We start from the raw sequence: 13,643 nt of genomic DNA, 5'->3' as shown, positions 1-13,643 counted from the left end.
GTGGCAGGTAGCGGCGCATGGCCGCAGGGTTGGTTGAGCGTTGAGGGCAGGTTCTTACCGGGCGGGGCCGGCTCCCACCCCTCCCCCTCCGCCGGCAGTTCCGCGGCTGTTGGGCCTCGCGCCGCGCTGGGAGCCATGTCGCAGTGGGGGTCGTACTACCGGAGCGAGGGGCCGGAGGAGGAGGAGGACGAACAGCAGGAGGAGGGGGCTGAGGCGGTCGGTAAGGTCGCACCCTCCCCTCACGGAGGGAAGCCCGGGGCCCGCTGCCCTCGGGGGTCAGCGGGCGGAGGGGGCCGCTGCTAAAACTGTTTCTCCCCATTCCGTAGCGGACTACAGGTTCTCTGGTCGGGACAGCCTCATTTTCTTAGTCGACGCCTCCGAGGCCATGTTTGAGTCCGACGGGGACGAAGTGACTCCTTTCCACATGACCATCCAGGTAAGGCTGCTCAGGGAGCCTCGGGGTGCTTTGCCAACCCTCCAGGGATCGCCTTCAGCGCCGCCACGGGTATGGCTACCGGGTTGTCGTTCTGCCTCATCTGTTGGTGTAAGATCACTGTGAAACTCGAGCAACTCAGGTTGCTGAATGGCTGTGGGTTTGGAAAAATATTAAAGCATTTGTTATGGTTCTTCTGTTTGCTAGAGTGTACTTGTATAAATTGCTAATTGCCGAAGACAAAACTTTTGTACCCTTACTGCAACTGATTTTCTTCATATTTTGACCTGTGTGCATTTTTTTTCAGTGCATCCGGAATGTTTATACCAGCAAAATTATTAGTAGTGACAGGGACCTGTTAAGTGTCGTGTTCTATGGTACAGAAAAGAACAAGAACTCGGCAGATTTCAAGCACATCTATGTTCTTCAGGAGCTGGACAATCCAGGTAAAGGCAGTAAAGTGATACGAAGTTTATGTAGAAAGATGGAGTAAGGAAATCTGTGTAGTTGCATTGTCAGTAACTGGTCTCTCTGAAAATAGAGAGCTGTCAGATAAACAAAAAAGTTCCTGTTACTGAGGGGGGTAGATTTAGAAATTTACTGAAAGCTTGGAAACTTATTGGGAGCTTAGGTTTTTCTGTTATAGTTGGTTCCGATCCCTTTCCTATGTCTTCTGTTTTAATGTGGTGGTCCACTTGCTGTCTGCTAAACCTAAGAGGATCTCAACAGAACTCTTGAAAGCCCATCATGTGTCTGCTGTGCTTCAGAAAAGTGCGTGCACATGCTAAGGCACCACGGATTCCAACTGATGGAGAATATTATGGGACAGATGAGGTTGGATGGGATTTCTGGAGGTCATCTTGTCCAGTCTTCCTGCTCAAGCAGGGTCAGCTAGAACAGGTTGTCTGATACGTTAACTTGTTTGGGGTGTTCCATCTCTTATATTCATAGTAAGTTTTGCAATTCTTGAATTTAGTTCTTCCATTTTCTTAGAATTTCTTAGAATTACCTAGCATTTGCTTGATAATGAGTGCCAGTTGCTGAATTGGAAAAGGTACTAGGAGGAGTGCAAAGAATGCATGCTAGTGGTGACAAATTCTCTGACAGCAGAGAATCTTGTGGGGGGATTTTGTCTACTAGCTTTTAATAGCAGCCTTTATCTCTGAGGAGGTTTGATTTCATTTTCTTAACCAGGAGGTGCAGGTTTAATAACATACGGGGTTCTCCTGAAAGAACTGTGCCTTGTCCTAGTTTCAGAATTAATTACGACAGGGACCTGACAAGACTGCCTTAGGTTCTTCTTCTTTTTCTGGCAGCAAGCACCTTATGCTTCTTGCTCATCCTTTTTCTTCCTCCTTCCCTGCTTGCCCTTTTCCCTGCATTAGAGGCAGTAGCTTCGCCGTGCTGATAAAGACAATGCAGGTGAAAGGTGGATGTTGTTAAAAAGGAAGAGAATTGTATATTTGCTGCCCTTGGAGAGCAGCGTGCTCTGGAGAAGGAAGAAATACTATAGTTAGTTATTATGTCATGCATAATTATGAACACTTAATGCTATTAATTAAATGACAGTTGAGGAGATGAAAATAAAATAGTAAATGGGGGGATGACATTTTCAGATGAAATTTCAGAAGTGCTATAGGATTTGAGCGAAGGACAAAGGAAGAAGCTCTGCAGAATGCAGTAGCTGAAAAATGAAAACTCGTCTCCCTTTGCAGAGTTATGGAAGAAAACAGAGAATCTGCTGTTAGACAGGTGGGAAAAGGAGTCCTATTTAAGCTGGAGTAATCTGCAGAGCTTTTAAAAAGACTGTTGACACCTGCCCTGAATGTTGCTGTGCTCCATGTGGTGATCAGTCTGCGTTTGACCTCCAGGTTGATTCTATCTGACGTGAGGGGCAAGGGAGCGGGAGGAATTCTCCACCTTCCCAACATGCCGTGGAGATGCAAGATGTATTTCGGGCTCCTCTCCTTTCTCTGGTGGTGCAGCAGTCTGCCGTGCCTCTGCAGCGGGTGCAATTGCTGAGCTTTCCTGCTAAGCACTTGTCCTTTCAGTGTAGAGGGTTTGCAATACTTTGATCCCTGCCTGTTTCCCTCTCCCATCAGGAAGAGCCCCGCCTTGGTGCCAGGGCACATTGCGTCCTCTTGGCCCTAGTAGGTGCTTTCAAGTGGTAACTGGCTTACAATCTTGCAAATGTTAGGCTATGCTGAACAGTTTTCTCAGCCAGGTGTTGGAAGGGCACTGCCACGGAGATGCTAGGGGACATTACTCAGACATCAGCTGCAAGGGACACTCAGTGCATATTTAGAAGAGTTCGCACTACTTCTTTCGGTATTTCTAAAGCATCTGAATGCTGTTGTCCCCCTTAGGTGCAAAGCGTATTCTAGAGCTGGACCAATACAGGGGAGACGAAGGACGAGTACTTTTCCGTGAGACCTTTGGCCACAATGCTGACTATTCACTGGGTGAAGCACTCTGGGCCTGCTCTAATCTCTTCAGTGATGTCCAAGTCAGATTGAGCCACAAAAGGATCATGCTCTTCACCAACGAGGATGACCCTCATGCCAATGACAGTGCTAAAGCCAAGCTGGCCAGGACCAGAGCTGGTGATCTGAGAGACACAGGTCATTATTTTACTCTTTAATTTGAGGCAGAATGAAAGTGATGTATCCTTGCAGCGGATGTTAACTGCATTGCAAGTTTGTGATGGAAAAAGAATGTAAAATCATCAGAACTGGGAAATCTTTCTGAAGCTTTCTAAATTAGAAATTTGGTATCTAATCTAAATTAGAAAATCTGGTATCCGATCTGGTATCCAACAACTAACACTTATTTTCTAGGATTTCTTTTTCTACTCTGATAGCATAAATCAGGACTTGAGAGGGCTGTGGAAAAAACCCTCTACCTTATTTCATTGTTCCGCCATTTTCCAGGAAGGGAGTAATAACATTAAGTTAACACAAAAGGAAAATTACTTTAATGGCTCCATTTTGAATTAGCTGAAGAACACCAACCTGAGCTCAGAGACTGGAGAGTAAATGCTTCATTAGTTCAACTATGTATCTGAGATAACCAGTGTTTCTGGAGTTCAGCAGATGTGGTGGATCTAGGAGCTGTGAGGCTTCCTTAATCCATTAGCTCTTATAACTGGGAAAGGGGAACTTCTGAACTCATTACTTCCCTCTGTGCCTGAGGTAAGATTATGTTTTACAGGAGCTTGTCAAAGCTGTTTCATATGCAATGTTGTCCAGATTCTTAATTAGGGAGGAAACATTTTCTATGCTACATTGTTTTGACTGAAGTTGAAGAATGTCTTTTGTCTCCTTCCCTAGAAACTTTCACATCTGGCACAGATTACAATTTGGAGCTTATTCTTGCTTAAATTCTTTGCTTAGATAGAGAAATCTGAGAGCGCTGAGAAACATGTCAATGTAAGAAAAAAGCAGTTTCTGTGATCATCCTCCTCTCTCTCTTACTTTGTTTCTAGGTATCATACTGGACTTGATGCACTTGAAGAAGCCTGGAGGGTTCAATATCTCTTTGTTCTACAGGGATATCATAAACATAGCAGAGGATGAGGACATTGGGATACAACCTGAGGAGTCAGGGAAACTGGAACATCTCATGAAGAATGTAAGAGCAAAGGAGACAAAGAAACGGACTTTAGTCAGGTTTGTGCCTAGTTACGATATTTCATTCAATGGAGGCACATGTGTTATTTTTAGACTACATCTCACCTCTCTCTTTTGGAATGATTGGTCTATAAAGGCATCAATGCTCACATTCCTCAATCTTAATTCCTTAGTCCAAGATTGATGTTTCTTCCATAGCTTCCAAGGATATTTGTCCTTGGTGGATGAGAAGAGTGGTGAGTGAACCTAGGCCTCCTTTTTTTTCCCCTGTGTGACATATCCTGTATTGAGCTTGGCCAGAAATTATAATTTTTCAAAAAATTACATCATTGCCAAATAAAATACTTACCAAAAAATCTGCAGCATGTAAAATGGTTAGTTTATAGAGAAATCTGATTGAAATGAGGCTTTTCTTACTAGTGTTAACTTAGAAAAACTTCATCTGAATGTGACTGGTAGGTATTTTGACCTATTATTAAATAGTTATATGTGGCCAGTCTGTCTAGGCACTTGGTGTGGATTCACACAGCCTTGATATTTCTAATCTCCTACTGAAAGATTAGAGATACTTACAGAGAGATTAAAGGGATCTTGACAAAGCTGATAGAAAGTATTTTTGGAACCATGTACTCCATAACAGTTGGGTTTTTTTAATGAGTGAGTTCACAGCAGAATGATGTGGAAGCACACAAAGGGAATGAACTTCACAGCCTAGTGTTTTTTTTAATATATATTAAAAAAAAATAATCCCAACCTGAGCTGTTGTCACTGGCATTCTTGCTTCTGCTCACAGCTTTATTTTCCTCTTCTGGGAATGTTCCTCGAGTTTTCTAATAATTGAGGAGGGAGAATCCCATACCAGTGATACCTTTTAGAGGAGAGGAAGTAACATTCACAGTAATTCATTGTTCTGCTCTCAGAACTTGAAGATTACCTCCAATTTTGAACCTTTACTTCTTAATTTTTCTATAACTTCTGATTTATTTTTTTTTCTTAAAATTGTGGTATTGTTTGTCTTGATGGGGTTCTTCTGGGGAATTTTGCCTTCTACGTGAACAGCTGTGGGAATTCAGAGGTCACATTGCATTAAGCATAAGTGGGGTGCCCAAATGTGCACTTGTCCTGTGCTCTGCTTGAGCATAGCTGCCCTTCAGAGTGAAAAAATATGGTAAATTATTTGTTTTTAAATCACTTTTATGACCAGAATTGACAGCATTGCAAGAATGTTTTTATACAAGTGAGATTATGACTCAGGTAATAATATGTTTCCAGAGATACATGTGATTTTGGGGGAGGAGAATAGGAGGAGGTCAGAGAAAATAAGTTATCTGAAGAGATGACTTTCTTTTGCAAAAGCGATCTTTCAGAAGTCTCAAGTCTGTATCTGCTTTTTTACACAGGTTAAATCTGTATCTGGACAAAGATCTGTCACTTTCTGTTGGCATTTACAACCTTGTTCAAAAAGCTTATAAGCCCTATCCGGTGAAGCTTTATCGGGAAACTAATGAACCAGTTAAAACAAAAACAAGGATGTTTAATGGGAAAACAGGCAGCTTGCTCCTGCCTAGTGACACAAAAAGGGCTCAGGTAATGTATTGATTATGTGCTGGTGTTTTCCTGTCTCAGTCATGTAGGGAGGAGATGCTAATTCTCTTGCTGCTTTTGTTTGTATTTCACTTTCAAGATCAGATGCAGAAATATTTACATCTGTATGTGCCTGGGAATAGCCTGGTCACTTTGTAAGCTATGCGGAGTGAGAGTGGGTTGTTTCTCTGGCATGACTGTCAAGGGAAAGCATAGCCGTTGGTGGAAGTGCACTCAGGAACACAGGTCATTTCTTTCTGTAAGGCAGAACCAGGTTGTCAGAGCCTGACCTTATGTGGCCTTGCGCTATCGCTGCTGGTGTTATCTTTTCATGCATTAGAAACAGATTTTGTCCATTTTATTAAACATACAAGTGTGAATCTCGGGTGGGTGGGTGGAGGTGTGTGGTTGAGCTCTTTTCCAAACAAACAAAAAGGCATTTTACCTTTGTTTTTGCTATCTTGTTCTTTGCTTTGCCTTCCTGCTTGTTAGTTTGGCTGATGTAGATTGAATGTCATGTTCTGTTCAGGCACAGCCTTATTTCAAAGCAGGATATGCGTTGCTAGGTATATTGTCACAAACGCACTTTCTATGTCATTCCATGCCAAAGGCTCTTAAAGTTGTTGTCTTAAGATTAAATATTAAGTTCATTTATATTGGACATTAATTTCTTGAAATAAAGTACAGGAGATGAACAGAAGCTGAGCATTTAGCCGTGATGTCTAACTCCAGCAGCTGGACTACAATACGTTTTCGTTTTTGTGACATATGAGTGATGCTTCAAAAGCATTGTTTCTCGGTCACTGTTTCTGCCAGGAGTAGGTAGCTGACATGCATCTGCTGAAGCAAGTTTAGAATCAGACAGGTGCTCTGAAAGTGTCTGGTCCAACCCAGCCCAGAGCAAGACTCACAAAAACAGATCAGGTAGCTCAGGGTTGGTTTGGGACAGTTCTGAAGAACTCCAAGGATGAGATGTGACAGCCTCTCTGTGCCAGGGCTTAGCCATTGTCTTAGGAAAGTGCATTTTGCTAATGTCCAGGTGGAATTTCACTTGGGATAATGGTCACAGACTGTGACTTGTCATTTCAGTGTGCACTAGTGATGAGAGTTTGCTCTGTCTGTCTATAACCCTCTTTTCAGTAGTGGAAGACAGCAATTACATCCCCTTCCTGCCCCTCCCTCCCCCCACCCCCTGCAATTTTTTTATGCTGATAGCACTAGTATCTGCTTTTTCCCTGGTTTAGACATATGGAAACCGCCAGATTGTGCTAGAGAAGGAGGAGACAGAAGAATTAAAACAGTTTGATTCTCCAGGCTTGTTTCTGATTGGCTTCAAACCACTTTCAATGCTAAAACAGCACCATCATATCAAACCCTCCCAGTTCATCTATCCTGAGGAGTCCCTAATAAGTGGTAAGTAAAGATGGCAAGAGAAGATTTCACCACCTTGCATTAGGTGGTAACCAGCTGATTCATAGTGTGTTTTAGTGGGGATCATTGAGTATAAAATCTCCGTCTAACTTAAAAACTTGCTAATGTTAAAAAGTATAACATTAACTGTTACTGCCCCTCTCAGCTGCAGTTAATTCTTGTTTTCTTCAATAGCAGAAGAGCCGATTGGGCTTCATGTTTCATCCATCATGACAAGCAGCTAATCGAACTATGCAGATCTAGTCCCAAAATACTTGGTTTTGTCATTCATGAGAGTGAAGGATCCTAGTACCTGACAAGAAGGCAAAGGTGGTTAAAAAAAAAAAAAACACAACAAACAAACAACAAGCAAAAAACAAACCCCAAACCCGTGAAGATAATCGCTGTTTTTAAGTCCATATCAGCCAGGAGTGGAAACACAATACTCAGGAAGTACGGTTGAATCAACAGCACTTTACAGGCTTGTAAAAAGAGGAGAGGGTGCTTAGGACTGCTTTATTTCCCCTTTTGATCACAGAATCACTCTAGGTTGGAAAAGACCTGTAAGATCATCAAGTCCAACCATCAACTAATACCACCATGCCCATTAAACCATGATGTGTATATGTAAGTCTGCTTATCTAGAAATATAGTATTAATCCATCCCAAGCTGCAATAGTAAAGAAAAAATTCCAGCTCCTTAATCTACCAGCGGATATAGGGGGCTGAATTATGACCAGATGCTTTGCAGTGTCCGACTAAAGAAGAACCTGTACACTAGCTTCTCCAGTTTAGCGGTTTCCTGAATCAAACATCTTACTTATATGTCAGTCTTTTCCTGACCACCATATCTGGTAAAATACAAAGCAAACGTGTGCCTCGAGAGGAATGTTGCAATCTGAATTCTTAGTGTGTTACTTCTGCAAAAGGTCCTATGATATGCTGCTACTATGATGTCCCACCAGACCAGAAAGAGGCTTTGCAGATACCTGTTTCCAATTTTCAATTGTATTTCATTGCTCATATGCTAGTGATTTCATTTCTTTCACCAGAACTCTCACTGCTCTGGTCAGGAGAGACACTAACATTGTCATTTTCAAGGGCTCCCCCTTCCAAAAGTTGCTTTTTACCTCTGGAATATTGCAAGCATTTCAAAGAAGTCACAGATATTGAAACTGTAATATCTAGGGTTACATTCCTGAACAAAAGAGCAAAGCTGTCAATCTGACCAATATAGTCTTTACTTTGCAGGGAGTATGACGCTATTTAATGCCTTATTGACAAAATGCTTGGAGAAGAAGGTTATGGCAATGTGCAGGTACACCTCGCGGCGGAACACTCCCCCTCGCTTTGTGGCCCTGGTTCCCCAGGAGGAAGAGGTGGATGAGCAGAAAGTGCAGATAGCCCCTCCAGGTATGGGAAGAGATGCTGCCTTTCCCTGCGTGATTGGACGCAGTCAGCATAATAGGCTCCTCCGTTGCATAAAAATGTTCTTGGTGCTGCTCCCCTTAAAACTGGGGAGAGTGCTTTCCAACATCCCTTTTCTTCAGTTTTGGCATTGTAAGCATCTGATGTCGAATCTATTTTTAAAACTCCAGTTGCATTAGTGCTTGCTCAGGTGTAATGTGGCTACAGTATTTTCCCACCTCCTACCTTTTTTTAGCAGATTCAAGTAACTGACCTAAAAATTAAAAGCCCTTTTTTCTGTTTGCTGACTAGACAGAATGTCTTTCCCTGAATTTTATTGGATACATTTTAAAGCCTTAAATGAATAATCTCACATACTGAGCCTTGCACCGTAGCAGGGGAGTGGGGAATGATCAGGGAGCAAAGGCAGACACTTGCTCTTTTCCATTTTCTCAGCTCTTTAACTGGAAAATCCTCTTCTGGGAAGGATGTAAAGTAGGGGAATAACGCTGCTTGTGTACAATGTAAAGCATTTCAGAAATGTGGGCATTAATTTTCAAACAAGCCTTTTCAAGCTCATATCCAGTGAGAGATGGGGAAGGTGCACAAGTTGATCTTTGGTATAAAAAGCAGGTGACAAGTTTCCAGCTCTTAGCTATGCATTTAGTTTGAATCTCTTTCAAAACGCTATTAGTGATGTTGGTTATATACATTGAGATTGGGATTGAGTGTCATGATGTGGGTACTGGGAGGTATTATGGATTGCTGTTGTTTACAGCAAAATAGTAGCTAGTTTGGGCAGTCATCAGACCTAGCTAATAGGCATCTTGGTCTTTCCCATAAATTATTGTTTTGAGGCGATGGTTCTGCATAACTGTTCTCTGCTCTCTCTCTTCTCTATGTAGGTTTCCACATCATTTTCCTACCCTACGCAGATGACAAACGGAATGTTGATTTTACAGAAAAGGTGCCAGCCAGTCGAGAGCAGGTGGACAAAATGAAGGAAATAATTCAAAAACTCAGATTCAAATACAGGTACATGGAGATAAATAGTGTGTGTGTGGGGTGGCATGAGAAAGAAAACAACACTATTGCTTGCTCTGTTGCATACGTTGTTCAGCTGTGGTGTCCACAAGATGAGATTTTGATGCAAATTGCTTCCCATTGCAGTAACTTTGTCCAAACTTTATTCTTCATTATTCTGAATACCCAGGCATCACATGCAGTATGTAGCACATTCTGGAGTTCTGTATAGAATTGCTCTTACTCTCTCGGCTGTTGTCATTTGTTGCAGAGGTATCACATTTTATTGTGGTTCTGCCAATCTATTGCAGATCAGACCTGGATCGTTTAAATTGGAGCGGTTTAGAGAGAATAGTTAGGTCTTTTTCATTATAGATAGGATAAATTTTATGAAGTGCTTTTATGGGAGCTTTCTTCTAGGTATGTGGAAAGTAGCATAACTGGTATTAAAGTAGAATGCCACTGTCTCCATTTGTCTCACACAGCTTTCTAATGTGCTTGATGCATGATGGGATAGTGATTCAGCAGGTAAATTGAAACGAGGAAAAGAAGTTCTGATGAGATGGATTGTTATATGGGAAAGAGGGAAGTTTTACTTTGAAATAGATTGGTGGCAGACCTTAGGGGTCTTGTCTATCTTCTTGCCAGCATGCCAGATTGACATTTTGGGGCATTCTTGACAGGGCTGACAGCTTTGAGAACCCAGTTTTGCAGCAGCACTTCAGGAATCTGGAGGCTTTGGCACTGGATATGGTGGAACCAGAACAAGCTGAGGATCTTACAAGTGAGAATTATTGGTGGGTGCGAAGGGAGGTGGGGTAGAGGGCTCTTGGTTCTAAGTCAGAGATGTGCTACTACAAAACCAAATGTCTTTTTAAAAAGTTTAGTTGTGTGCGGCTCCAAGATGTAGAATTCTGGATGTGTCTATTCTGAAATATTGAAACCTTACTTTCTAATGCTGTCACTTTTAAGATAAAGGACAAACCGATCACTTTACCATCCAAAATTAAAATTGAATCACCTTTATTCTATGGTGACAAATGTTTTCTCTGAAATTCCTCTCTTCAAGAGTCTAATTAATATTTCAGTCTGATAAATGGGCTGAATTACTTAGAGAATTATTCTGTTAGGAGGCAGTGATGCCACCTTGTGGCTGTGAGAGTTTCTATCTAAGAATATCTTGTCAAAGGATAGAAACCTACTCCTGAAGGGGGAAGTTCCTTTTTAAAAATAACGTTGTACTCCAGGAATAGCATTAGAGTAACTATTTGTCTCTTCTGAAGTGGTACCTAACAAATAGTCTAGGTCCCTGTGCTAGATATCCTACAAATACATGACAGAAACAACCTGTTCTGCCTCAAACTACTTACAGCCTAGATAGTAACCTGTTGTATTTTAAATGTCTGAGGTTAGACCTGGGTAACAGTGCAACCGGGTAGGAGATCTTCTATATCACTTCCACCCTGTCAGTTTTGTTCTGTGTATATATTTCCTGTTCAGGGATATGTGCAGTCCATTACATATGTATAATACAAACTCTTGGTGTTACCAAGAGCTGTAGATTTCTCATTTGTGAAGATCATAACATGGGTCTTTGTATTTTGCATGCTTGCAAGATACTTGCATGCTAGTTATTACAGAAGCCCAATTCTATCTGGTGATGGCCTCGTTCAGACTTTCCTGAGATGGCTCTGTTTTTGAGGACAAATCTTTCTCTTTTGCCAGTGCCAAAGGCTGAAGAGATGAACCGCAGGCTGGGCAACCTGGTGGAGGAGTTTAAGCAGCTGGTTTATCCCCCTGACTACAATCCTGATGGGAGGGCTGTAAAGCGAAAACAAGGTAAGTAATGATGATGCAGACATGCAAGATGGTGTCTGTGTTCTTTGTTTAGGGACTTCTGTGTTTTCAGTTTGTCTTGTAGTTTAAAGAAGCTGCTTTGTCCAATAACTCTTTACCCATCTCCACAACAAAGTGGACTTACATCCAGTGGTGACTCTTAGAGATTAGAGGATGCTGTGGAATCCAGCTAGAGAACTGCTGGAATGAGAAAAACAGAGAAGTATAGGAAGCACTGTGGGTAGATTACTGCAAATATATATATTTGTTTCTTATTATTTTTACCATTATCATTATTAATAACTTCGGGTTTTTTACAATAGAGTAGTAAAATTGTTCATGCTTTCAGTTTGTGTTCTTGGTGAGGAAGCAGGCTTTTATGCATGGGCTGTTTAGCAAGTACAAGATGGGCATCTTTAGGGCAAAATGTCTAAGTAATGCTGAAGTAGTTGGTTGCATTCTCCTGTCTAGATGAGAATCACTTAAAAGTTTAATTTGGGGGTGATCTTTCTATCAGAACACAAAGTTTCATACTGGACTTTGAGATCACTCACATCAATGAAATATACTATATGACTTATGTAGTGAGTGACACCTATTTCATAAAATATGGAAACTAGGTCTGTGAGTGTGTAGGTAGCTGTTAAAGTACCATGTGCTAACAGCCATTAACTGTGGTATGTATAAGAAACGTTGATGTCTTTCTATTAAACTTTTTAAAATCTTGGTGCTCTAAAATCTATCTTTCTAGCTTCTGATGGTCAAACTGAGAAGAGGCCCAAGGTAGAAGTGTCAAAAGATGAGCTGCGGAGTCATGTGCAGAAGGGCACTCTAGGCAAGCTCACTGTACCTGTTCTGAAGGACGCATGCAGGCTTTACAGGTTGAAAGGTGGGGGGAAGAAGCAGGAGCTCATGGACGCGCTAACTGAATATTTCAGTGAGCACTAAGCAGGAGCAGAAGGCCCTGGTTAACTTCTGTCTGCTTGAAGTTTTGGTTGTCTTATGTGGATGCTGTGTCTGTTTAATCTTGCTATGGAGGAGAAGGCGACTAAATGTTGCTGAACCTAGCAGCGGAGAAACTTTTTACTCTGTAAAGTTGGATTCTGTTCACAGTAGCCAAAGGTAGAATTAAATTCCCTGCTAACTCAGGTCACCCACTGCAAGTGAACACAGTGTGCCTTCCTCGTTTCTTAATAAAAGTTATTTTGGACTTCTTACTTTGCAACACTGGCTATACCATCTTTGTATCATAAAGACAGCAAAACTCACTTCAGTGTGAGTAAGAAAACAGAATGATCTGTGTTAACGGCACGACATGAATTCAAGCAGCAGGTCAAGTCTGCGTGATAACAGAGGGTATAAATGTGGTGTATTACTCTCCTACTCTCCAAAACAGCCAGTCAGTATCAGCACTTGTAATCAAACTGGGTTCTTTTCCATCGTCGGTATTACAAAGATTACCAGTAGATCGTAAAGGAGAAAATCATTACTGGGAAGCAGTAGCCAATCATTTGGGCAAAAAGCCAGTACTTCACAAAGCTGCACAAAGCTGGTACTAGCAAAAGCTGGTTTAAAAAAGGGAAAAAAGTCATGTTCCCTGGAAGGCCACTTACCCCGATTATATTACTGAGATGGCATAGAGCTTTTCCACATCTGTGGTGACTATGAGTCAGACTATCATGCAGGCTTCTGTACTCAAATCTGTGCTTTAAAAATAAAAAAAATAGCAAGTTGTGAAGAGTAGCACTTGTTATTTCCAGTATTTTTATTTTTTTAATCATACTTATGGAGGCTGCATCTGAGGCTGTCAATGTTTTGTTCTTTAAACTTCCATGCCCCACCTGTCTTGCAGTGCAAAATTATTAAAACCAATAGTCATTGCCCTTGCTGTAGGAAACAGTACTAATAGTTTAGCTAAACTTGTAACTTTCTACGGGATGCAACCATGGGATACACAAGGTGTCCATTTTGGTCTGCGCAGTCTTTTTAGTGTTCAGGGATTTCTGTGTTTGGCACACAATCTATTAGGCAATTTAACGAAGAATTAAGTCATATATTAAGGTTGTGCAAGTGCTGTAGTGTGGCACGTATATCCGAGCCAGCTGTGAATGCTCTCTTGACACTGTGACCACCCTAACTGTGCCAGCACACTGCTCACTTCCACAACCCCTCTCAAAAGAGCAGCTAGCCCACATTGAGCTCTGCAGTATTGAATCTACATAGTCTATTATACTTCCAATCAGCCTGCATTATAGTAGGTATTTTAAATAAAATTTGTCTAAGCAATCAATTTATTTTGCCCTGCGGCAAAGAAGTTAAAC

The 13,643-nt window shown here is 41.6% G+C and overlaps 1 protein-coding gene across 2 annotated transcripts; it reads left to right on the top strand.

Annotated features, from left to right (window-relative positions):
- Positions 1-114: 114 nt before the first annotated feature.
- XRCC6 (X-ray repair cross complementing 6) lies at positions 115-13,083 on the top strand. 2 transcript variants are annotated; one of them, XM_059816234.1, is made up of 12 exons: positions 115-220; positions 327-436; positions 864-879; positions 2,800-3,054; positions 3,918-4,101; positions 5,463-5,649; positions 6,891-7,059; positions 8,308-8,469; positions 9,369-9,498; positions 10,170-10,270; positions 11,212-11,325; positions 12,074-13,083. In XM_059816234.1, the coding sequence occupies exons 1-12, from the start codon at positions 136-138 to the stop codon at positions 12,268-12,270; spliced, it is 1,710 nt and encodes a 569-aa protein (XP_059672217.1). In that variant the 5' UTR covers positions 115-135; the 3' UTR covers positions 12,271-13,083. The 2 variants fall into 2 exon arrangements, with proteins under 2 accessions (XP_059672217.1, XP_009813306.2); XM_009815004.2 differs by having other exon boundaries at positions 741-879.
- Positions 13,084-13,643: the final 560 nt, after the last annotated feature.

The sequence above is a fragment of the Gavia stellata genome, chromosome 4, assembly GCF_030936135.1.
Source record: "Gavia stellata isolate bGavSte3 chromosome 4, bGavSte3.hap2, whole genome shotgun sequence".
Taxonomy (NCBI): Eukaryota; Metazoa; Chordata; class Aves; order Gaviiformes; family Gaviidae; genus Gavia; species Gavia stellata.
The sequence above is the reverse complement of the archived record's forward strand: the minus strand, read 5'-3'. Positions and strand labels throughout refer to the sequence as shown.

What these genes read in the sequence shown, in the direction of transcription:
- XRCC6 (XM_009815004.2), top strand. Translation starts at nt 136, where the DNA reads ATGTCGCAGTGGGGGTCGTACTACCGGAGCGAGGGGCCGGAGGAGGAG. An exon ending in TGGTGATCTGAGAGACACAG is followed by an intron (nt 3,055 to 3,917) that starts GTCATTATTTTA and finishes CTTTGTTTCTAG; the next exon opens with GTATCATACTGGACTTGATG. An exon ending in AAGAAACGGACTTTAGTCAG is followed by an intron (nt 4,102 to 5,462) that starts GTTTGTGCCTAG and finishes TTTTTTACACAG; the next exon opens with GTTAAATCTGTATCTGGACA.